This window comes from Gymnoscopelus microlampas, assembly GCF_963454915.1.
Source record: "Gymnoscopelus microlampas genome assembly, chromosome: 8".
Taxonomy (NCBI): Eukaryota; Metazoa; Chordata; class Actinopteri; order Myctophiformes; family Myctophidae; genus Gymnoscopelus; species Gymnoscopelus microlampas.
The window spans coordinates 51,128,570-51,154,173 of NC_139945.1; the positions used below are offsets into that span (position 1 = coordinate 51,128,570).

A 25,604-nucleotide genomic window follows, 5' to 3' on the forward strand; every position below is an offset into this window, starting at 1 on the left:
AGAAGCAGTGATTTACTAGTACTACATACTAGTAAACGTGTGTGTGTGTGTGTGTGTGTGTGTGTGTGTGTGTGTGTGTGTGTGTGTGTGTGTGTGTGTGTGTGTGTCTCTCTCCCCCCTTGATCACCAGTGCCCCTGCTGCTCTGAAAGAGCCTCTGTGTTGTGCTGTGTCTTTGACATGAGTGGAATTCTCCTGGCCAACAGGCTGGTACTGATCCAGTCTGTATGCTAGCAAGCCCTGCTCAGTGCCGCTGCGCTCAACTGGATTATGGCACAGAACACAGTTCTTAACCAGAGCTAATCACTGGATTAGAATCATAAGGTCTGCTGTCCTTCACAATGAGAGTTTGAGCAGGAGATTGGGCTAAGAAACAAGCACAAGTAATCAATATGCACTGACTTACTAACGTTCGAAATCTAAGTTTGGAGATTGAAAATTGGTATTGAAGCTTCTGTTGAAATCCAAATTTCTAAGATCTTCAAACTTTCATCTCTCTCTCACACACTCACTCACTCACTCACTCACTCACTCACTCACTCACTCACTCACTCACTCACTCACTCACTCACTCACTCACTCACTCACTCACTCACTCACTCACACACACACACACACACACACACACACACACACACACACACACACACACACACACACACACACACACACACACACACACACACACACACACACACACACACACACACACACACACACACACACACACACACACACACGTTTGCCGTGCGCTTTGAATAATCAAATGTCCTCATGAGGTTTGCTATCAGACCACTGGTGGTGCGGAAGCAGCGGGCTGTCATGCAAAGCCACTCCGCTATACTGTACCATGCAAATCGTCGCACCATGAAGAGACAAGAAGTTCACATAAGAGTGAGAGGAAAGAGAAAGGAGACGTGTGTGTGTGTGTGTGTGTGCGCGCGCGCGGAGGGGGAGTTTTTCTCAGGTGGAAATGAAACGTGCTGCTTTGAGCTCACCGTTTGAATATAGACACTGCGGTCCCTTTGCAGCACAGGGGATTAATAGATAAAACATTTAGCGCTGCGAAGCCCACGGCATTAGTTTGACAGATGGGCTGTTTTGCGCCAACGAGGGCGTGTTATCACCATCCAGTCGAGTCTGCCAAACGTTGGCCTGATAAAAAAGGTGCGGATTGTTCCCATGTAAGAACATCCACCTGTGATTTGTTCATGGAGTAAGCTTTATTCATTGAGCAACAATGAATAAACGGTCAGGCCGGGGCAGGCAGCAGTAGTGTTTGACCAGTGTTTCTGATTTGGCTTTTTAGTCACCCAGGTACCAGGTCAAATGATGAAATCAGATCTGTTATGCATCGAGACCTGAAGCCGATTCTACATGTCTCCTAAATCTCAACAGTATTCTGAAAAACGTATGTTTCTATATCAGTGGTGCTCAATCATTGACCCCCAAAATTATATGTATTTGGCCGCGGACCCCCATCAAAATATTTTGTTCCAGGGACCCCCAGAAGCAAAGATTTGAGTTAAAAATGTTCGCTTTAAAAATATATATATATTCAAAGATTTGCACACATTTTCACGATTTTTCAAAAATAGCAGATCTACAAGCTCGTAGCGCGGCACTCGGTTCCGCGCTACGAGCTTGTAGATCTGCTATTTTTGAACAGCCCAAAGTGTAAAATAATGCTTTTTAGCTCAAATCTAAAAATGACACAGTTCCAGGTCTTAATGGGTTAACCAATTAAATCCTACATACTCAGTTTAGCCCCAGCCGGCTCTACATCAGGTCCGGTAGTATTTTTACTTAAAAGATTTGGTGTCGAGGGAAACCTCAACACCAATCTCTTTGCAAAAAGATGTGTTGTGAACTAGTACATCCGCTATTGTCACAGAAAGTTCATTAGTTCACATGGCTCAAATGGTTGATTTCTACGGCGTTGTACGACAGTGTTGAGCGTGCAAAAATAATAGCAGATCTACGTTACAAGACCATCGACGCAACGTGTCGCAAGGGTGCAAATCGGCTATTTTCGGCACGCCACGAGAATCAGGCATTAGAGACTAGGTGACCTTCCAACTTTGGGTTGTGAACGCAGATTCAAATAAAGTCCAGGGCCTCAACAAACTGGGTTGTTTTCGCACAGACGGCACAACCTTGTTTATCACACGGAGCCTTTATCTGGGCAATCAGGACCTACTGTTAACCTACACTACTGTGTGTGTGTGTGTGTGTGTGTGTGTGTGTGTGTTACGTGTACAAGTGAGTGCGGTAAACAGGAGGTGGTGTGCAAGATCTCATTCCCAGGGCTGGTCTGCTTCTCCAGGGACACAGAGATAAAGAAACAGCCTGTTCCACAACCGAGCTGCAAACAATGGCTCAGGCAGCTGTGTGTGTGTGTGTGTGTGTGTGTGTGTGTGTGTGTGTGTGTGTGTGTGTGTGTGTGTGTGTGTGTGTGTGTGCTCGCGTTCGCACGTGCACGGTGGCTAATATTTCATTTTGTTGATTCCCCGCGTCTTCGTTACCACTAATTGCTGATTTCCTCTTAATTCCTTTAATTAAATAGCTTCTTGTTACTGGATATAGAAGTCTACACACTAAGTATTCCTTACCACTCTCACACACACACACACACACACACACGTGGTCATGTACCGTAAGCAGACAGACACACAAACCAATAACTCTTGGGGTTATTTCACAGCATGTCGTGTCATCTGTACAGTGTTCCAACACTTAACCACTTGAACCCTGGCTAAATCTATTCTGGGGCAAACATTAGGCGAGAATAGACAGTCTACAAGCTCACAAATCGGCCATTTTTGGCAAAGAGATTTGGTGTAGAGGGAATAGCCCTTGGGGATCACGGTCAAAAAAGTATAGAGGATTTAAATGATTAAACAAACGGATATGTCCCCTTAACACATCTCTCCCTTATAAGACGATACATGAATCTAGATACATGCGCTACGAAACGATTCAGGGATAACACATTTTAATATGGAATGATTTGTTTACGATTCAATTCGACTCACTGGGATATGATCTTGTTTTGAAGGAAGTTGGGAAGTCAAATGCTTACTTTCGTATGGTTTGACTAACAAGCTAAGCTTTGGGTAATGGTCACGGAAAATCACAGATCGTTCAATAAACTAACTTCATCAGTAGTATGAGATGTAGCAGAGGAGAAGGAAGAAGACGAGGAAGAAAGAAGACGCATCAAGAAGACAGCAGACACATTCACTTCTAGACATTCATTGAGACATTGTTCACAGGTTTTCTTCGGTGTTCCAAATGTATCTAATATCAGTTGGCAAAAAAGATTAAAGCTCCTTCTGACTGGAACAATCTACCTGTTCACATTCAGTCAATAACATCTTTACAAGTGTTTAAAACTGCACTATCCTCTCACCTTGAGACTACGTTGAGACTACTATGTTTTGACTAATCATCATTATAACGGATCTATGACACAATGATTCATATACGTGCTATGTGTACTCTTGTTATTGTTGTTGTGTTATTGTTATATGTTTTGTTTTATTTGTTTTCTTGTTTTGTCTGGTTGATGTTGTTTGATGTCTAAAAATATAGTCTTAATTTATGTATTTTGTAATTTGCGGACCCCTTTGAAAACGAGATGGTCATCTCAAGGGGTTATTCCCTATAAAAAAAAATCAGACAAAGAGGGCAAAGAGGAAATGGTAAGGAAACGGGAAGGAGACATACAAGTGCATAGAATGAATATAAGTTTTCAACACATTTCAAGTTTACACCAGGTACAGTAAAACTTCATTTGAACAAGACAGAGGATGAGGAAAAGGCAACGGTAGTATGTAGGAGGTAGGTGCTCCTCTGACTGTAAGAGGAAACAGACGCCATTATCCCTCTTTATCCCTGGGACAATAGACTGCTGACCAGACTACAGGAGAGGAGAGGAGGAGTGGAGAGGAGAGGAGAGGAGGAGAGGAGAGGAAAAAGATTAAAGGAAAATAGGTTAAAGGATTAATAGGCTCTATGCACAGCAGCCATATTATCACTTCCTTCACGGGTGTTACAATGATACTAATTAGTGTAGCACAGTAGTTCTCAGATTTTTGAATTTCAGATTCCCACGACCCCCATACGGGTCCATTTGGTTCCATTTGTACACTCTCAGAGTTACACACCCGTAAAGGGCCATTTGGGAGTGTTTCCAGTGAGCCAACATGCACAATATCAGCACCCTGACTCCGTCTGACCAGAATGGAACAGAGCCTTCATTAGTATCATTGATAACACCTGTGAATGTCTTGGCTGCTGTGCATAGGGCCTAACGAGTTGCCTGAAATGTTCAGTTGACTAACAGCATTGTGTTTTGTGAAAGACGGAAAATATATAACATTCAATCGACTGTTTCTTGTCTTGCAAGTCGCAACGTAAGAGAAGTACATTCAAAGCCATTACTTGACAAAGAAATAAAATAGAAGAACATTACATTAAATCACACAAGTAAATGATGAAGTAGAATAGTGTGGAAGGGTTAGAATAGAAGGGCACACTGAGGTATCCTGTGCAACAAAAAGTGACAACAAATGACAGAATAAATCAGAGCACAGACCTGGGGAGTGGGACTTTGCATTTAAGGTGCAAAACTGGGTCTGGTGAGGGGCTCAGGTTTGGACTGGGATAAGGGTGAAGCTACTTTCAATAATTGGGTTCAGCGCCGGTTGCTGGGAGAGAGTGTGCTGAATGGAAAAACGTGTCAGTGGAACACAAGGATGGAGCCTGGTGAATAAACACAGTGGGTGACTCACCCTTTTCTGGGACAGGAGTGACGACGGAGGAGGGTGGAATGGTGACAAAACATGCCAAACTGCATAAACTTCCCCTGATGCGCGCACACACACACACACACACACACACACACACACACACACACACACAAACTCACACGTTGGCATTTAGGCATGCAAACACACTTACAACACATCCACCCTCAAATCTGCATCTATACAACACATGCCATGCCAAGCTGAGTTCAATAAACCTTTGGACAATATATATACGTAATTAGTCAGGGCGTGTGTGTGTGTGTGTGTGTGTGTGTGTGTGTGTGTGTGTGTGTGTGTGTGTGTGTGTGCGCCTCTATTTGTGCGTGTGTCAGTGTGTGAGAGAGAGAGTGAGCGCGCATGAGAGCATGCTTTGAGATTAACCCCTTAATCCCTATATACTTAGTTGACTGTCGACCCCCAGGGCTCTAAACTGCCATCTACACCAAATGTCTTTGCCGAAAACAGTCCATCTGTAAGATCACATGTTGCAATGTGACAGGTTGTGAGATTGTCGATAGGGCTGTCACGATTATGAAATGACGATTAATTGTCACGAAAAAAAATGCAATTAAAGATTTAATTGAGTTTTTGTCGTTTCCGTTCGGCTTCTAGGCTTTGAAGTTGCACAGGGCAGATGTGACAAAGAACCTCAATACACAAAGAAATGACAGACATATTTAATAACGTTATACTTCAAAAAAAACAAAACATGAACAGTGGAAATAGCCGATCTACAAGCTCACAATGCGTCACGATGCGTTGTAGAGCTTGTAGATCGTCTATTTCAGCCATACTGTTGGAAAACGTATGAAACATTTTCAGCATGGAAATGATTATGACGATTATGCAAAAAAAATGTATTGTGATTATCTAAGATAATTGCGATTAGGTGACTACGTAATAATTGTGACAGGCCTACTCGTAGAAAGACTAGTTTTGCCTAATTATCACCCCCAGAATAGGGGACACTAGGGCTCATGTTGTGGGAAGTTGTAATAAGTCTTGTTTTGCAACCAGAGCTGAAAGAGATCAGCCCGACTGATCTGATGGAGGCACTGTAACTATACTGACTTGTTACCTGCCTTGAGGATCATCACAGGCATCACTTTTAACCACTTCAGCCCTACGTCTTCCACTTCTTTTCAAGGGGAAAAAAAACTTTAAAAGGTTCCCGTATGACCTGCACGAAATAGGGACACCACCACACGGTTACAGTGGCTCATAAGAGGATCAGTCTTGAGTTAACCCATTCAAACCGGGAACGCATCTGTGTAACCGCTTTATCCATATTTTATGCTATTCAAAAATAGCAGATCTACAAGCTCATAGCGCGGCACCGAGTGCCGCGCTATGAGCTTGTAGATCTGCTATTTTTGAAAAATCTTGAACATTTGTGCAAATATTTGAATATATATATTTTTTTTAAAGGGAACATTTTTGACACAAATATTTGCTTCTGGGGGTCCCTATTACAACATATTTTGAGATGGGGGTGGGGGGGTCCGCGGCCAAATACATATAGGCCTAATTTGGGGGGTCCTTGCATGAAAAGGTTTGAGCACCACTGATATATAGCAACAATTCGTTTTTTCAAAAAACTGTTTTCATTGGTTCTGTTCAGCATTGGTTCTCAAAGTGGGGTCCGGGTACCCCCAGGGGTACTTGAGGGGGTTCCAGGGGGTCCCCAGCTAAATGATGGATAGGAACCAAATGGACCCTTATGGGTCTGTAACTCTGAGTGTGTACACATTTGTAAAAACATTTGTACACTCTCAGAGTTAAATTAACATTGATTTTACGATATGAATTGGGGTCCCAGAGATAGAGATGCCATTAAATGGGGGTCCGTAGTCCTAATGCATGTCAAACTGGGGGTCCTTGAAATTAAAATGGTTGAGAATCACTGCTAGAGACGTAAAAAAATCTTCTCTTATGGGCGTCCCTGGCATATCTTTTCAAATGAGGGTCCGCGGGCTAAAAAGTGTCCAATTGGGGGTCCTTGACACAAAAAAAGTTTGAGAACCACTGGGTTAAAGTATGAATGTTCGGCACCATCTAGCCATCGGGGTGAATTGCACAGAGGGGAAAACGGTACAGCACAGTACGCTGCGCGCGCACGAGCGAAAACCTTGGATTAAAGGAAGGCAGTGTGTGGCGAGCAGTAGGTGGTCAAGGGTGGAGATATCTAGCAGTGTTTCCTGGAAGTGCGGAGAGCCAGTTCGGAGAGCTTTACGAAGCAGCGTTGCTTATCCTCTGGCTCCAGGGCCCGTGGAAATCTGTTAATCTAATCATTTTAGTGCCTAATTGGCTGGCAAAAAAAAAACGCACGCCTGACTCACAAACCACCACATGACTTGAGGGGATAAAGTATACTGGATTTGCGGGGGTTCTCAACCTGTGGGCCGGGGGCCCTCTGGTGGGCCGTGAGGAAATTGGGACCTCAAATAACAGGCAAACTACTAAGATTTTAACCCATTAAGACCTGAGGCAATTCTTTTAAAAAAATCTAGTTTGGGGGGAAAAAATAAAAATCTAAACATTTTTTTTTCAAGCTTTAAAAAAAATAGCAGATCTACAAGCTCATAGCGCGGCACTCGGTGCCGCGCTATGAGCTTGTAGATCTGCTATTTTTGAATAGTAATAATACATATTTTAAAAAAATATATATAATCCAATGTTCCTTGGACAGGTGATCGGAAATGGGTTGTGGGGGATTGAGATCAGAGATGAGTGGTGTAAAGTGCGTGCATGTACTCAAGTACTGTACTTAAGTACAGTCTTGAGGTACTCTTACTTTACTGGAGTATTTTCAATCATCAATACTTGTACTTCTACTCAACTACATCTCAGAGGCAATATTGTACTTTTACTGCACTGCAATTATTTGAAAACTTTAGTTACTACCGTAGTTAGTTTGTAGATTTTGATTGTTATTACCAACATACAATAACCACTTAAGAGCTATACACTTTGAAAACAGCCGATCTGGAGCTTGTAGATCTGCTATTTTCTAAGATTTTTGGACGCTTTGAAAACGTGTGAAATGTGACAGTCTACATAATGAGTACTTTTACTTTTGGAACTTTTAAGTACATTTTGATGCCATACTCAAATAACTCAAGTACATTTTTAATACGAGACTTTTACTTGTAACAGAGTAGGCCATCTCTACATTGTGGTATTGATACTTTTACTTAAGTAAACAAATGTGAGTACTTCTTCCACTGTGATGACGACGATGAACCCAATCACCTTTGTGATTCAGGCTTGTCTGACAAGACCTTTCTCAGCTCAGGTCATTTGGTACACAGGTTTGTGATATTAGGCCAAGAAGACATTCCTCAACACCAGTCAAATGAACAATTCTGATCATAATAAAACTGTTCTAATAAGTTATTTAAAAAATACATTAAAGGACGATTCTGGCATCAATACATATCATCCTACTATAATTCTAGTAACCGCTGTCTGTAGTGGTGAGTAGGTGAGTACGTGAGTACGTGAAGCTACCCGGTTCTCCTCAGTGGCTGGACCAATTGCTCTGATTTTGCACACAGCCATTGACCATTACCATGTGAACTTAACTGTGAAGCCCGTTTTTCAATTTCATCAAATCTCAGTTTTTGTGTCAAACACTGTCGCCATGGTTACGGGGCTGCCCAGCTATGGGACGAACTGCCTCCCGGGTTGCCAGATCATGTGCGCATATCCCCCCACGGATGCGCTGCGCCGACCGGGTATGGTCTAGTTGTCTATAGTTTTGGCTACATTTCATTCATAAACATATAGCATGTACATATACTGTGATATATACTGGTCCTCAGCAAGTAAGCCCATTTCTGATTTCTAGTCTTTAAATGGCAAGTTTTGAGATATTTGTTAGTACAACTAAACAACCGGCGCCTGTTGAGAACTCCTCTCTCACATAAAGCACACATCTGCTCTCCCATGTGTGGAACAGACAAACCGCCTCTCCAACATTCAGACAGGAGACATTAGATGTGGCATTTAACACACTGTTCTATTCCAACTGTGTGAGAAACCATGGTTCTAGCACTTAACAGGGTGGAGGCCACAGCCTGTCACTGAGGGAATACCAAAGCACGCTCGTACGTTCTCAACGTGGGGTCCGGTGACCCTCAGGGTTCCATGAGGGGGTCCCAAATGGACCGTTACAGGGCTGTAACTCTGAGTGTACAAATGGAACCAAACTCTCAAGAGTGATGGGGTCCTTGAAATTGATGAGTGTGAGAACCAAGTGGTTTAGACGCAAATGTGTGTGTGTGTGTATGTGTGTGTGTGTGTGTGTGTGTGTGTGTGTGTGTGTGTGTGTGTGTGTGTGTGAGAGAGAGACAGACAGAGGCTGAGAGACAAACAGAGACAAATTGACACACAAATAAGGTGTAAATTGACATTCCTCATTCCAGTTTTTCTAGCAATATGACACCTCCCATCAACAAAACACACACACACACACACACACACACTTCCTACCTTGGTGTCAACAATGGAGCAGGCGATCTGTTTAACATAGGCCAGGTCAGCATTCTGGGGCAGCAGGACAGACTCCCTGGTCAGGCCGATCTGGATGATGAAGGAGACCCCCGCTGGGGTGGAGTTGTTCACAGGGACCATTGCGGCCCCTCCGGGGCCTGGCCCGGGCCCCAAGCCCATGTCCACGTGAGGAAAGCCCCCCTGGGTGGGGGTAGGAGGCATGGACATCGGGGTCCCCTGGGGTATCACCACCGAGCCTGGGGGCGAGGGGCCGCCCCCGGGCGGGAAAAACACCTGGGACAAGGGTCCCGAGGGCATGCAAGGGCTAGCGTTGGCCATTTAAGTGTCCGGTCTGGTGTTCCGCCCCAAACCCAAAGTTAGCCCACTGCCGGGCACGCTCGCTGTCACGTGCACACACACACACACACACACACACCAGTGCAAAGTCTGGAGTCCAAAACCAGACCTGCACACACACAAATTCTCTCAGTGAGCAAGAGAGTAAGGGTGTGGACAGGTTGGATAACAAACACACACACACACACACACACACACACACACACACACACACACACACACACACACACGCTCTCACACACACACACGCTCTCACACACACACACACACACACACACACACACACACACACACACACACACACACACACACACAGTCACACACACACTGTCACACAGGCAAGGAGTCCGGATTCCTCTGTAACCTAGGTTCACCCCCTCCTGGAAGCCAAGGGATCCCAATCCAGGAGGCAGTGACTGTTGTGTTCCTCTCTTCCAATCTCTCTCCCTCTTCTTGTCACACTTGTGCAGTCATTGCCCCGGCATGGCACGGCACGGCACGGCATGAGCAATGTGTGTGAGAGGCTCCTGAGGGCAGGACAGGCTGTGGGAAGGGGAAAAAAAGAAAGAAAGAAAGAAAAGCAGCCCGCCTCCTGCACCTCCTCTTGTCCAAATAAGTTGAAACTTTCTCAGCGGAAGCAGAGGAAGAAACAAAAACAATGCCACCAAAACTTCTGTTGTCCTCCAGCCCCCAGACAATGTTACAAAATGGCCTCCTTTGAGCAGGAAACTGTGAGAATGAAGGCGTGCGAGAGACTGCAGTTGTTTTCTTTTCACGTATCTCCTTTAGCCCTGTTTCAGTTTCAGCCCCAGATCAGTGTATTCTGTAGGAAAGAGAGGCAGAGCTGTGTGTGTGTGTGTGTGTGTGTGTGTGTATGTAAGGTACCTCCCTCTCCCCCACCCGCCCTCATGCGCTCTCATCTGTGAACTTGCCACAGCCAAAGAGGAAGTGAAATGACTGACATGGTTTCAGTCCAATAGAATGACAGAACAAGTCATTCCTCCAACAGGAAAAGGTTCGGTGATGTCATGGACCCTCCCTCCAACTCTCCTAAACTAATCCCTCCTCCCTTTCCTCTTCCTTTCTCTCCCTCTCCCTCTCTCTCTGTCTCTGCTTTATGTTGGGGTAATTTGGCTTGTTTACCCGCCCTCTATAACAGTGAGTCAGGCTCTTCTTACATTGCCTGAGGGCTCCTAAGGGCCCACACCTCCACACTCAAAAATCTCCCTCTACGTCTGTAACTCATATTCCATCACACATAATTACACACAGCTCCACACGCATGCACACGTGCACACGCACACACACAAGCTTGAAGTATAAGATTGTCACTGCCTACAATGCTGCTGTACAGGCAATACACACCTTGAACCTTCCTCCTAAAACGTTTTTTTTCTCAAACAATTTCATGTCAAGAACACCCACATTGATCTGTATTTATCCATAGACCCCCGTCTGAAAATATTTGGTGCAAGGGAGATAAGACAAGATTTGTGGTGTTCATTAAAGCGTTTCACAATCTTTTTTAAATGGCAGATATATACGAGCTCAACGTGATGTGGTGTGAGCTTGTAGATCAGCTATTTTCCAATAGCCAAAATGTAAAATAGGGTTAAAAGTGATGCTTTAAGCATTTTGACTGGGGACCCCCTGGAATCCCCCCCAAGGGGTCCCCGGACCCTACTTTGAGAACCAATGACTTCTGTCCATCCGATATTTCCACCTTTTTTTGTTTTCTCTCTCCATCCAAGCAGACACACCTCTCCTCGATTACAGAATTAGGGCCACACCTGTTTAAGTCTATTCATGCCGTCTCAGTGCGAAAGGGCGGCTGGAATTGGGGAACTCCACTTTAATAGCGTTGGATAGAGGGAGTGGATGGCTCCGGGCTGCTGTGTTACGACTCAGTTTAACCACTTAAGCCCTATTTTATGCTTAGGCTATTTTCTAAAACAACAACAAAAAAATAGATATATATTTTTATTGTGAACATTTTGTAAAGATTTTGTAAATGTTCCCCTATAATGACATGTCCAAAATAGGACATGTGTGATTAGGGTAGCAGCAGTGGTGTGTTCTAGATTTTTTTGGAGGGTATACTATGATTATTCCCTGCCTCTCACACGCACGGCATGCGCGGTCTATAATGAATTAAATGTAAAAAAAATGCGCGATTTTCTAGTGTTTCTGATGTCTGGTCACCTGAGCTCAACCACTTCCAAGCTTGGATGCATTTTCAATGCAAAGCAAGGATTATTACCATGTAAAGCTGTCCCCAGACCAGACCGATTTTGGGCCGATTCGGCGTCGGGAAGCGTCGTATATAGTCCTCCAGTCGGTTAGGGGTCCGTCGGGTGGTCGGTCGGGACCTTTTCGGCCGACCCAGTGCCGACCGAACATGTTCAGTCGGGGCTGTGAGAGAAACAAGCGACCATGTCTATGAAAACCTACATTCACTGTTTCTCATTGTTGCTCCCAGAGAGAGATTGATTGATTTGACCTACTTTTGCGCTGTGGCGATGTAATTAATTGGGAGCAGGTGTGTAAAGATTCCAATAGTATAAACATTTTAATTGGCTTTCATATACTCTTAATATTTTTTTTTCAAATTAGATTTGGCCTTATAGATCGAAATGTGCTCAGTTTTGGCTATTTTCTGGGTGCTAATTTCAATAAATTAATTAATGTATTTAATTTTGATTATTCGAATAACCGTTTTCAAAAATGTTTTGTACACGTCAGCAGTGGTGGAAAAAGCACTCAAATGTTTTACTTGAGTAAAAGTATCAATGCCCGATTTTCCTGTCAATACGTTTTTTTTTTAGACACCAGTCCCCTGTTCGTTTGTCAACAATGATCTAAATGGGAAGTTTATTTCAGCAGCTAGAATGTGACAGTTTTAGTCCGTTTTTTGGTGCAACACAACCCTCGTTTAAGTGAATTGCTTTCACCTGCTGCTGCTGTGCGGAGTGTGCGCTACAGGGCATATCTCCGCCAAGCCAGGGTGACCTACCCAGGCTCATGAAATTCATATGCAGGCATAGTAGCCAATTAGAATGAAATCTGCAAAAACGGACTCATATACTGATACAGAACCATATATTGACTATATATACTATGGCTGTCGGGTGGAAATCTTGTATTATTATTATTATTTAAAAAAAAAAAAAAAATCGTGAAAATAGCCAATCTACAAGCTGTAATTATTAATAATTAAGAAATACTATATTTTAAAGAGTGAAAAATCAACTTAAGTCATTATTAGTGCAAGTTCAATCACATTTCATTTGAATGAAAATAACTTGTTGGGAAAATACATTCTGTGAATCTAATTAATTAATGTGACCCCTACTTCAGTCAGTGAAGTCCATGGCTGAATGTGACATATTGAGACCTATATAACTAAATATTGGTCATTTGCCAACACATTATTTTGTGAAATAAATGGCTTATATTTCACAGATAGTTATACTATTCTTATAATATATTAAAATACAATCATCCTTAACCTTCAAGTTAAATGCATTATTTCCATGGACTTAAAAATCATTTTTGGACTTAAGTCTTTATTATTTTTTCGGATGGCCTTCCTGCCCTGGCATTTGGCCTTTGCGCCCTCCAAAAAATAACACCAAAGGCCAAGTGGCCTTGCCCCTAAAATGACGAAATTCCAGGCTTGAATGCAATAGATGTACTCGAGTCTGTTACAAGTAAAAGTCCGGAATTCAACATTTACTTGAGTAAAAGTACTAAAGTATTGGTATAAAAATGTACTTAAAGTACCAAAAGTAAAAGTACTAAAATGTTTGAAAATAGCAGATCTACAAGCTCAGAACGCGTGCATTGCAACACGTTGTGAGCTTGTAGATCTGCTATTTTCAAATAGCTTATAGGTATACAATAGGGCTAAAGTGGTTAATGTATGTTTCATAATGATTTATATCTGCAAAGTAACTAGTAACTTAACATTTCAAATAATTGTTGTGGAGTAAAAGTATAGACAATTGGAAATACTCCAGTAAAGTAAAAGTACCTCAAAATTGTACTTAAGTACAGTACTTGAGTAAATGTACTAGTTATTTTACACCACTGCACGTCAGTGAAGAAAAAAAGAAAAACGCTGGGAACATCCAAGTGACTTTGCAGGGAAACAAGCCCAAAGTCGCTTATAATAAGCAGACCTGGCAACTAGGCTGAAAGTAATCTCTCAAGAATAGCAGAGGGCGCTGTTTTTCCTTTGGTGATGGGTTTCTAGATTGGGCTGGAAGTTATTCGCATTAGCATATCAAAGGGCAAGTCGGCTGACAGACTAAATACCAACTTTTGCCAACCAAATACCAGTCTGTTGCAGTGAAGTAGTCTGAAGTAGTCAGAACTAGTCTGTCTGGTGTGGAGTCACCTTTAAGAGCGCAAGGAATGAAGTACTCTAAACACTGCCTGATTAGAGTACTTCATTAGTATTCGCGTTGTTGAGTTAATGTGTGAATTCCGTCGCAGCCATTACTTATCACCTCAAGAACAATAGCTACACACATGATAAGCCATCAACTCAGAGTTAGCCCACATTCTTGCTGCCCCCCAGCCACTCCTGGAGTCCTGGGCAGTAGCGTATCAGACCGTATCAACGTATCAGATACGCTGTTTTGAACAGTTTTTGAAGGTATACGGTGGCGACGAAAAAAAAATCTACAGGGCATACTACGTATACAGCGTACCACGGTAGAACACATCACTGGGTGCTCCATTTTGCTCCCCCCAGAGCTAAATGAAAATGTAAAAAACAGCAGAGGGCACTGTTTTTCCTTTTTTATTTGGCGATGGGTTCCCAGATTGGTGCTAAATCAGAACAGGGTTGGTCTAATGATTAGACTAACCCTGTTCTACATGGCTGACCCCTTCAGCGCCACATTGGGAAAATGAATACATTTCAATGGGTAGTTTTACCAGTGTACATTTCCTCATCAGTAAACACTGTTATCTTCTATGTTTTGGAAGGAGAGAGATGTAGAGTACAAATCATGCATTAAAAAAACACACACACAACAGGCTTGAGTTCACTGTACAAAATCCTTCTTAATGTTTTGTGTTTTTCTCCTTTAATGACATACAGCAGGGGACCCGTAAAGTAAACAAAAAGAGGGAAACTGTCATTTGATACAAGCTAGAATGCAGTTCAAAAATATATATAATAAAACAAAACTAATAAAAAGCAGGTCTCTTATCCCTTGTAGTTAGAGGAAATATTTTGAATACAGCTTAATATGATGTACAAAATATCACACAGTGATAAGTTGCTATTAAAAAAATAAAAACAAAGAAATGAGTCCTTTACCTTGGCCTCTGACTGATTACTTTTTTTTACTTTATGCCTTTTCCAGTTTTTTTTTTTACAAATTTTCTTACTTTTTCAGGTTTTTTCATTGTTTTGCTTTTTTACAAGTTATAGTTTGCCATTGTCAATCACAAGCAGTTTCTATGCCTAGCAAGGAAGAATGGTTCACTTATGATACTACAGTATTCTTACATTTTAATAATAATCATAACCATAATTCAGAATCAAAGAAAACAAATGCAACAAATAGAACATGAAAATGATGGACATTTACAGCACAACATGGCCTATCCAGTCTCTTTTCATTTACAGCCTCTTTTCTCACTTACTTTTTGCCTCTTTTTTTAGTGTGTCATTGATTTGTCTATTCTCAGAAAGGGAACATAGTTTAAGTTTATGTATATATATATATAATAATAAAGAAAAATAACATCAATTCATTTACAGTAAATCAAACTGAAAATAAATGCGGGCCACAGCCCGTCCCAGATAAGAAATACCTGCAAAACATTTCTGCACCCTGTTTCTAAGGCCTGATTTCTACTTAGTTGCGCGCCAGCGTCTCACACATAAAGTAGCCAGATCTACAGGCTCACAGAGCCTGTAGATCTGGCTACATTTTGTGCAAGACACGACGCGCAACCATGTATAAATCAGGCGTGACTGTGACATGTCTTTACCATCAATGAGATCTTGCCCTAACTTAAATAATCTGAATCCCATCTATTACTAAATGTAGTGCAACACGATAGCCAGACAGTAGGCTACTTACTGTAAGTATCATAACAGCATAGAGTTGCCATACTGTACTGTAGTAGCAACTGGCCTTTCTTTGTGACAGATTGATGACAAAGCTAAATTATGTAGAACGTTATTGGATCTGATGTAAGATTGCACCAACAGCATACTGTACTCCCACCCTGTTTGAGAAAAAAACATTAAAGTTAAACTGACTGACAAGAGAATACCAGTGCCCCCATAAGGAGGGAGTGGGTTATCTCTCCAGGCTACTTTGGAAACTCAGATCTCACCTTCTGACCCTTAAAGTGACCCTTTGGCCTTGTTGAGGAGTTAAAAGTTGCTCGCTAGCTACCTGATGGAATTCATGCGATCCATCTGAGAAGTGGACTGTAGATGTTACGGGGGCAAGTTGTACCTAAAGCTCACACGTGATTGCAGTTATCACTTATCAGTACAATGTCGCCAGGGAGATGGGCGAGAAGAGTTACTGATTATAATCATTGTACTCATGCTCTACTCTAGCTCATAAGCAGCTGTCCTGGTCATTGGATAAATCCATATACAGGCCCCCTCAACACCCAATCAGAATAGTACAACCAGAACAACAACAGGAAGGGGCAGCACAGGAACAGAGGAGACTAATTTGTGTGACTTTCGACCCTCATCCCAATGCAAGCAGTAGCACTCCCCTCTCAAAGGTTTAACCACTTAAATCCTATATACTTAGTTCACCGGAGTCTACCAGCGGTCTATACAAGGCCCACTCCTTTTTTCCCTCTACACCATATATCTTCGCCGAAAATAGCACAGATCTGCTATTTTTGCTGAATCTTCGCCGCAGAATAGGTACGCTAGTGTTGATGTGGTTAATTTGCTCGTTTAGGGGTAGCTCTCCACCAAACAGACTACTGGCAGTCGAATGAAGTCGGGAGATCAGTCGGTTGGAAGGTGTGAAAAAAAGTAAAAAATAGCCTATATGGCTTGATGTAATTTTCAACAACAAGCCTCGGTCGGCTTTCAACACTTCCCTACAACTTGTGACCCGACGCGATAGTGTACCCACGGCTGCGGTGGAGAGGTTAGGTTAAAAAAAAACAGCAGCAGCATTCTTACTTGCTATCTTATAACATGATGACAACCCTTCCGAGATACCCCTGTAACTATTGTAGTGCATACTCTGTCTACGAGTCTTTTCAACACACAAGTAAAGGGGGGCGAATTTATCGTGGGTTCTATTCTCTTGCCCTTGAGGTATCCCCCCCCCCCTCACCCCCCCAGCTCTTTTCACACAGGAAAGATGGCTGGTTTCACACCATTATAGCACTCTGCTGTGACTATGCAACTGATGCACACCTCACAACAACAGGAAGCAAGTGGAAAGTCACCTCACAACGTGAGCGATGGAGATGTCCTCGCATTTACTTCTCTTAAAAGTCTGAATAAATAAAGGTCCGGAGCCAATGCTACACGGCTAGTGCACCACCCAGAAATCAGAACCCCACCTCATCAGGATAAAATGAGGGAGAAGACGATCTGGACTGGTATCTCTAACCCTAATAAGTCTGTGATTTTTATGCTATATTAACTAATTTTGCTGGTTCCCACTTTGGGAAATCTTAGCCACCAACCTTGAAAATGATAAAGGCCGACTTCGTACACATCTCTGAAATGAAACTCGGCACCACCATTCTTATTATGAAATGTATGTTGACTTGATTATGAGGTGAATAAAAAATAAAAAAAAATAAAAAAATAAACATTCACTCAATATGATCTATAGCCCAGTGAGTGTGAAAAACATACTTGACACACGTGCGCACACACACACACATCCCTGATTCTGACTCAAGACTAAACGAGGTCTTAGCACCGAGATTTGACTAGTGCACATGCGAGCAAATACACTCACTCTCACTCGCCCTCTCTCTCTCACACACACTCTCTCACACACACACACACACAGTAAAAATTGCCAACTGGCAAAATCTTCAGCACGTGCTGAGAATACACAGAGTGACTTTCTACCATTCTAGTCAAGAGAGTTTAACTGTGCTCCTATGATAGCTACCTCACTATTGCAGTGGTTCTCAAACTTTTTCATTTCATTAATGGACCCTTATGGGTCCATTTGGTTTCATTTGTATACTCTCAGAGTCTCGGTGTTACAAACCTGTAAGGGTCAATTTGGAACCCCCACTAGGAACCCAGAGGGTCCCTGGACCCCACTTTGAGAACCACTGTTCTATTGATTAATACTGTATGAGTGAATGGCAGTCTGAAGGTTAAAGTACTGAAACTGATCATGACAATAGTGCTTCCTCTATTAGTGGACATTATGTTCCCCTTGCACCCACCGATACATACATACATACATACATACACACTGTGGCACGCACACAAGACAAGCAGACATGTGAACGACACCAACTCTCGAAACAGGAGACCGTATTACTCAAGACGTACAAATAGTGTGACTTAAGTGTCCTGGCAATGAGGTTGAAATTAAAGCTATTTGTTAGGTGACTGGCTAGTTTTATGTCTCTCCGCACCCAAAACGAAACCACGCCCATCTCCAGCCCCCGACTGCTACTTCCCCACATACACTCCTCCGGAGTCTTTGGAATGACAACAAATGGCTCTTTTCGTACAACGAGGGGTTAACCCAGAACCTCCCATAACCTGTTTAGGTTTCCATTGTAACCAGAACCACCCCTGAAGGGGAGCGGTACGTCCTAAAAAAAGAGAGAATCAAACTCACAAAAAAAACGTGAGTTTGTAGATCTGCCATTTTACACACATGTTGAAAGTATACGTTCTGAATTCTGGGTTCTCAGAACTCTGGGTTAGTACCACCTCCTGAGCAGGGCCCAAATTGGGATCAGAAGAACCAAGCCGTAGCGTTTGGAAACAAATCCAGAACCTGTGAACAAAATGTTTCACAGCACGGCATGGTTCACAGTTTTGTGTAGTCAAAAAAGAGCCAAAATTGTTCTCCTGTGCAGCGGCTGGTCGGATGGTCTCTGCGCCGCCTACTGACTGTACTGTCATTAGGCGTGTCCACAATCATGTTAGCAACAAGTGAATGAAGCATTGCATCTACAGTATTGCGCCAAAATAAATGGTGTATAATGTGCGTTATGTGCATATGAACGTGTGTGCGCACAGGTCTCCTTCTGCATGCCCTGTGGGCCGTGCGAGCGGCTCCAAGCACACGACAAACTCATACAGTACATACACAGTGTCTTGTAGTAACCGTTAAGGGGCAGACGGGGGGGGGTAACATCTAAAGTGAATCATTGTAGTGTAGAAAAAGTGTTAATCCCAAACATTAAGAGTTGAAAACGGAGCAGCCGAGGAAGTTGAAGTTATATAAAAAGCGGTATGATTAGTATCGCAACGAGTCACTGAGGCATCATGGGGAACAGCCAGGAATCGAGAGAAGTGGCGTCCTGTGGCGGCGAACCCAGCCAGTGGGGTGCAGGACAACATGGGCGTGTGTGTGTGTGTGTGTGTGTGTGTGTGTGTGTGTGTGTGTGTGTGTGTGTGTGTGTGTGTGTGGATGAGGTTTGTCCATTGTAGTCTTCAGTCTTTTGGCCCAAGTGTGGTTGTAGGACTCTGAGTAATAAAACAAACAAAAACAAAGAAAAGAAAAAAGGTAAATAACTGCTGCAATTTTTTTTACAATTTGGAGTCCTGAACATTTCTCTAAAACAGTGGCTTCTCAAACACGCCACATTTCATGTCAAGGACCGTCAAATTGATATGTATTTGGCCGCGGACCCCCACCTGAAAATATATTTTGCCAGGGAAGAGATTCATGCTAAAAAATGTTGGGGATTTGTCAGAAAACAAAACAAAAAACTGTTACAATTATTCAAGATTTTTCTAAATGTTTCAAAAAGTATAATTTAGGGTTAAAGCGGTAAAACTGATTTGGAGGCTTTATTAACCAATTCTACTGGGGACCCCCTTGGAACCCCCACAAGGACCCCTGGGGGTCCCCAGACATCACTTTAACCACTGTGGCGATTGTTTAAAAAAATCTAAATCCGAACAGTTTTTGGAAAAAAATCGAAAATCTTTTTCAAGATTTTTGGAAAATAGCCAAAGACCACTGCTCTAAAGGCAAACATTACTTTAAGTACCACATCATCAAAAGCATTTATCGAACATGGTTATTGAAGTTTGCATTAAAATCTACTCAGCATTGAGTGCCACAGCACTCCAGTTACACAGATAACTGGCTCTATAGCACACTTCAACCATACAAGGTTTTTATAGTTTTCCAATTATTTTTATTTTTATTTTGTTTTGACTTCATTAGTTTTACAGTGGTTTTGCTGGTTTTAGTTTAGTTTTTATTTTGTGTGAAGACTTCAAGTTTTAGTTTGGATTTCATAACTCTAGCTAAAATAGCAGAAGTTTTTCTATTTATTTCTTGGTCGCCGTGAGCTTGTGTAAAGGCTATTTTAGCCATTTTCAATGAAAGATATCGGATACTGACATTTTCTCTATTATTTTAGTTTTCTAAACACAGGTTTCAGTTAGGTAAAGTATTGTTCTTTTTTTTTCATTTCAGTTAACTCAAATGTTTTGTCAATTCTAGTTGGAGTTATTTAGTTAGTTTTTAGTCTCTTAATAACCCTGCAAGCATCTCACCAGAGTGGTGTGTCGTCAGACGAAGATCTTGGCGAGTGCGTCGGCTCCGGCGCTGGCGATGAACGGCTGCGAGGAGTGGAAGGCCACGTCGTGGATGGCCTCGTCGTGCTTCTTCCTGTGGGCCGTGATCTCCTGCACGCACGTCCTGTTGTCCAGCATCCACAGGCGCACCGAGCAGTCATGGCCTGCAGAGGGCGAGCGAAAGGGGTGAAGTGGTGGCAGATGATAGAGATCAGCATGGATGGAACACAATAGGCTCTGTGCATAACCATTAGTCGTTTCCTGTTCCGGCACATTTTGTGGCTGGGCAGCAGGTTTGAACTGGAAACACATAATGACACCCTTCACGTGTGTTTCCAGTTCAAAGGTATGCCACCTTCTGGAAACCTACAGTTATGCACACAGCCCATTACAACAAAAGATCTCTTAACTTGATTTTGTTTCTCTTTTCTTTAATAAGCCCTTATGCGGGGAATCTTCTCTTTCCTGCATAAATGTATGTACATAGGTATGTTGTCCAAAACTAGTTAACTGCTGCCAACAGCGCCGGCTAGTGGTTATAGTAGTTGACTAGCTGGTGAAACGCCTAACCTAAGCATTTCAAAACAATCAATACTTCAAAATACAATCAGGGCTGGTCAGTAGTTTTCTCTCCCTGAAGGAGTCTCATTCCAAAAAGAAGTTCAGATCAACAAGTTCCTATTACTGTATGGAAGCCAGTCAGAACTTACTGCCAGAGATGAGGTAAGTGCCTTTAGGGTCTGTTGTGAGACAGGTGACTGCATCCAGGTGGGCCACCATTGAATGAACCACTTTTCCTGGAAACCAATACATGAAAGCAGTTCAGTCACATGCCACCACATCCAGGATAGGACTGCAACTATCCATTCTTTTCTGAGCGATAGGCTCTATTCACAGCAGCCATATTATGAAGACATTCACAGGTGTTACCAATGATACTAATGAAGGCTCTGTTCCATTCATGGTCAAACAGAGTCAGGGTGCTGATATTGTGCATGTTGGCCCACTGGAAACACTCTGTTACACCAGTGGGTCTACAGTTGGGGTCCAGGGACCCTCATGGGCTTCCAAATGGCCCCTTACAGGTGTGTAACTCTGAGAGTGTACAAATGGAACCAAATGGACCCGTAAGGGTCCATTTGGTTACATTTGTACACTCTCAGAGTTATGGGGGTCGTGGAAACCACTGTGCTAGACTAAATGGAACAGAGCCTTCATTAGTATCATTGGTAACACCTGTGAAGGAAGTGATAATATGGCTGCTGTGCATAGAGCCTATTACTTTTTCAAATAAGTCAGTGTTCATTTTGACTAAAAGACTAAGGTTTTGATATTTAGTCGACTAAGACTAGACTAAGACTAAACAATTTCAGAAGACTACCGTAAAATAGGTGTGTTATTCAAAAGACTAAGACGAAATCAGAATTTGCTGTCAAAATCAACACTGGAATAAGTGATTAATTGAAAAGCATATTTTTATATCTCAATGAATCAACATGGAAAAATGCAGCGATTTATTTTTTTATAAATCAACTAAATTGATTAGTCTGATTAACCAAAATAGCAAAAAATCTCGATCTACAAGCAATATTTTTGCTATTTTGAAAATGCATAACTGTTGCACCCCTAATCCAGGAACAAGCTGATGAAAGGAGAAAAAAAAAATCACACCCTGTGTGAAGGAAGCGGTGCCTTTGATGAGTTTATTTAAGTGGGCTATATATGAACTAGAGAAACAATGTTAAAGGCATTGTAGGGAGTTCAGACATAATCAAAGAAAAAAACTGTTGTCAAACACCGCCCCTCCAGCAGTTCTTTTCCCCGACCACCAGGGGGTGACGCAGGGGGGACTTTTTAAATGAGTCATGCCCAAAATAGGTTGCCTTATGCGGATACAATTCGCGGAAATGGCCGACCCTACGGTTCTCTGAATTTATATTTTTAAATAGGCTCTTTCATGATAAATTGACCACATATATGAAGCTAAACAACTAAATTCTATCCAAACGATTTTTTAAAAGTAAATTATGTGCCTCAAAAAAGAAGTTTGAGAGCGTTTTAAAACCGAAAGTAAAAAGTTGATACGGGCACGGACGCGCACGGACACGCACATGCGTGCGTTTATTTACGACCCGGACATAAACAACATGAACATAAACAGAAGGGAAAATACGGATTTCAGACAGAGGACTGTGTTTCAATGAAGGAAAACACCCCAGCATCATTATATAGTGGCTGATAGAGGGGAGAAAATGCAAAAAATATATATATACATATTTTTTAAATTTAGGCTTAATGTTCCCTACAATGCCTTTAAATCCCTGTGAATTTATTCCAAAAATGTGTTTTACTAAACTCTGCCTCCTGGTGGCTGCACACTGCGTTTGCCGTGCTCAAACATACATACATACACACAGACAAAGTCAAATGTAGAGCGGTTGGCACCGCTAAAAACCTTATAGAATCGCGTATAAGCAGCATGCACACCAACACACACCTGTCTTGTTGTCGAGGAAACGGATGGTGCGGTTCTCATGTGCTGTGATGGAGACGGGCTCTAATGGATGACTGACCACACGGTTTATCAGCTCGCTGCCTACAGAGGAACACAAACGCACAACAATGATCCCTTGAGCCCTGAGATCAACAACAATAGAATAGCTTGCCGTCGGGCAGAATCCTCCCACGTCCATATTCAAACTCTGTGTTTTTTCGTAAATTAACGCCCTACTTGATAATACTACAGTACAGCGCCACACAAAAAGCATGGCGTTTTTTAACCCATTAAGGCCTGAGGTTCCGATTCTACAAATGTCTTCTAAATCCCAACAGTATTCTGAAAAAACGTATGTTTCTATATCAGTGGTTCTCAAACTTTTTCATGTCAAGGACCCCCACAATTATATGCATTTGGCCGCCGACCCCCCATCTCAAAATATGTTGTTCCAGGGACCCCCAGAAGTAAAGATTCGAGTTAAAAACGCTTTAAAACAATATATATATTCAAAGATTTGCACACATTTTCACAATTTCTTAAAAATAGCAGATCTACAAGCTCTACAAGATCTACAAGCTCGTAGCGCGGCACCGAGTGCCGCGCTACGAGCTTGTAGATCTGCTATTTTTGAATAGCCAAAGTGTAAAATAATGCTTTTTTTTAGCTCAAATCAAGAAGTGACACAGATGCGTTCCAGGTCTTAATGGGTTCATTTGAATCCTGAAAAGTAACAGTTTTGGACTGATGAGGTTTCCACCCGACAAGAGACGATATAATGTCGCTGAGATGAAGCGTATTATGAGAGACAGGTTTCTACAGCACTGTATGGTACTGACGACAAGCGACAGTACGGGTTTAGAAAAGGTTAGTATTGTAAGGGAGGCTAAAATGACTTTACAGCATTCATGTCCGAAAACCTACCGTCCTTGGTCTGCGTGTCGAGGACCATGATGCTCTGCTCTGTGTTCAGGTCATAGAGCAGCGTCTCGCCAACATCATACGACACCACCACCTGGTTGGGGTCGGTGGTGACAAAGGCCACCGAGGTCGGCGTGCCGTGCTCTAGGGGAGGACACAAAGAGACAGGGGTTAGGACACCACACCACACGATGTAGAGAAACAGAGCATGCCCGCACACACTCACACACACGCACACATATGAGACACCACCACCACACTAGTGATGTGTCGTTCATGATCGATTCGTTCAAAAGAACTAGTTCATTTGCTGGGAACGCGAACGAGCTCGTTCACTTTCTGAAACCGTTACGTCAAACACTGGTACCTTTCTCCTTGTTGAACACAGACAGACAAGGAGCTGAGTTCTGGGGGTCCCAGATACGGACGGTGCCATCGGCCGAACAGGAGGCCAGTCGATGGTGGGCTCCCGAGTACGCCAGTCCCCACACACTGTCATCGTGGCCGACAAGGGTGCTGCTTTCAATGCCAGGGTCTGAGCACACGCAAAACACACAGAGATACATAAGAAACACAACGAACATTCGGCATGTAATCGAACTAACAAATCATCAACCTTAACATGTTCTGTTACTTTGTACTCATACGATTATGTAAACTACCAGAATTCCAGAAGGGGAAGGTTAATACATCAATACATGAACCAAACAAAACATGAGTTAAACCCTTTAAGACCTGAGGCCGATTCTACAAAATGTCTTCGAAATCCTAACTGTTTTTTTTGATAAATCTTATGTTACTATGTCAGTGGTTCTCAAGCTTTTTCATGTCAAGGACCCCCAAAATTATTTGTATTTGGCCACGGACCCCCATGTCAAATTATTTTGTTCCAGGGACCCCCCAGAGGCAAAGATTTGAGTTACAAATGTTCGCTTTAAAAACATAATATATTCAAAGATTTGCACAAATGTTCACGATTTCTCAAAAATAGCAGATATACAAGCTTGCTTGTATATCTGCTATTTATGAATAGCCGAAGTGTAAAATAATGCTTTTTTTAGCTCAAATCAAAAAGTGACAGAGAAGACCAAGCATTGCACAATGGTTCAGAGAACTGTCTTTATGCCTACCTCTAGAAAAAAATCACGTATATACTTAAGGACAAACAAGAAATGTTTCAGGAGGTGTGGGGTTGTTTCATTCGATATATGGAAAACAATAATCTGCCACATTTAATGGAAGAATCTGGAGAGGAGTAGTGCTGATGTCATTGTATTGTATGTTTTTCTTTTGTTTCTTGTTTTTTGTCATTGATCGTTTTGTATGGTTTATTGTAAATGTCTTTTGTCTTTTTTATTGTATTTGTATTGAATGTTGAAATACTTTGTGAAAAAAAAGAAAAATAAATAAACATATTGTTGAAAAAAAAAAAAAAGTGACACAGATGCGTTCCAGGTCTGAATGGGTTAATGGCAGAGCGGTACAGAACTCACCGTAGTTGTCATAAGGATCCACGTTGAGGTCTGGGATCTTCCAACATCTGATGGTTCCGTCCAGACCTCCGCTGTAGCACGACTCTCCATCGTCTCCCATGGCCAGAGCGAGGACAGCCCCACTGGACATATACCACAGAACAGTTGCATGTATGTAGGGGTGCCACAGTTCATAGAACTAATCCATTTAAATCGGTTATTAAAAAAAAACGTTGCGATGTATTGTGAGCTTGTAGATTTGCTATTTTCACTCTTTTCGCAGGATAGTGTTGCGCAACAA

The 25,604-nt window shown here is 42.4% G+C and overlaps 2 protein-coding genes across 4 annotated transcripts in view; both read right to left on the reverse strand.

The window, feature by feature from the left end:
• The window catches only part of prkd2 (protein kinase D2), a 70,398-nt gene extending 59,886 nt beyond the window's left edge, over positions 1-10,512 (reverse strand). For both annotated transcript variants that reach the window (XM_084063838.1, XM_084063837.1), the window contains exon 1: positions 9,307-10,512. In XM_084063838.1, the coding sequence (XP_083919964.1) occupies positions 9,307-9,645 (339 nt within the window). In that variant the 5' untranslated portion in view covers positions 9,646-10,512. The remainder of the gene's footprint in view (positions 1-9,306) is intronic.
• Positions 10,513-14,716: 4,204 nt separating this feature from the next.
• The window catches only part of strn4 (striatin, calmodulin binding protein 4), a 31,494-nt gene continuing 20,606 nt past the window's right edge, over positions 14,717-25,604 (reverse strand). For both annotated transcript variants that reach the window (XM_084063841.1, XM_084063840.1), the window contains exons 12-18: positions 25,325-25,446; positions 24,199-24,366; positions 23,835-23,975; positions 22,914-23,012; positions 21,127-21,213; positions 20,396-20,580; positions 14,717-19,351 (exon numbers count right to left, since the gene is read on the reverse strand). In XM_084063841.1, coding sequence (XP_083919967.1) covers positions 20,411-20,580; positions 21,127-21,213; positions 22,914-23,012; positions 23,835-23,975; positions 24,199-24,366; positions 25,325-25,446 — 787 coding nt within the window. In that variant the 3' untranslated portion in view covers positions 14,717-19,351; positions 20,396-20,410. The remainder of the gene's footprint in view (positions 19,352-20,395; positions 20,581-21,126; positions 21,214-22,913; positions 23,013-23,834; positions 23,976-24,198; positions 24,367-25,324; positions 25,447-25,604) is intronic.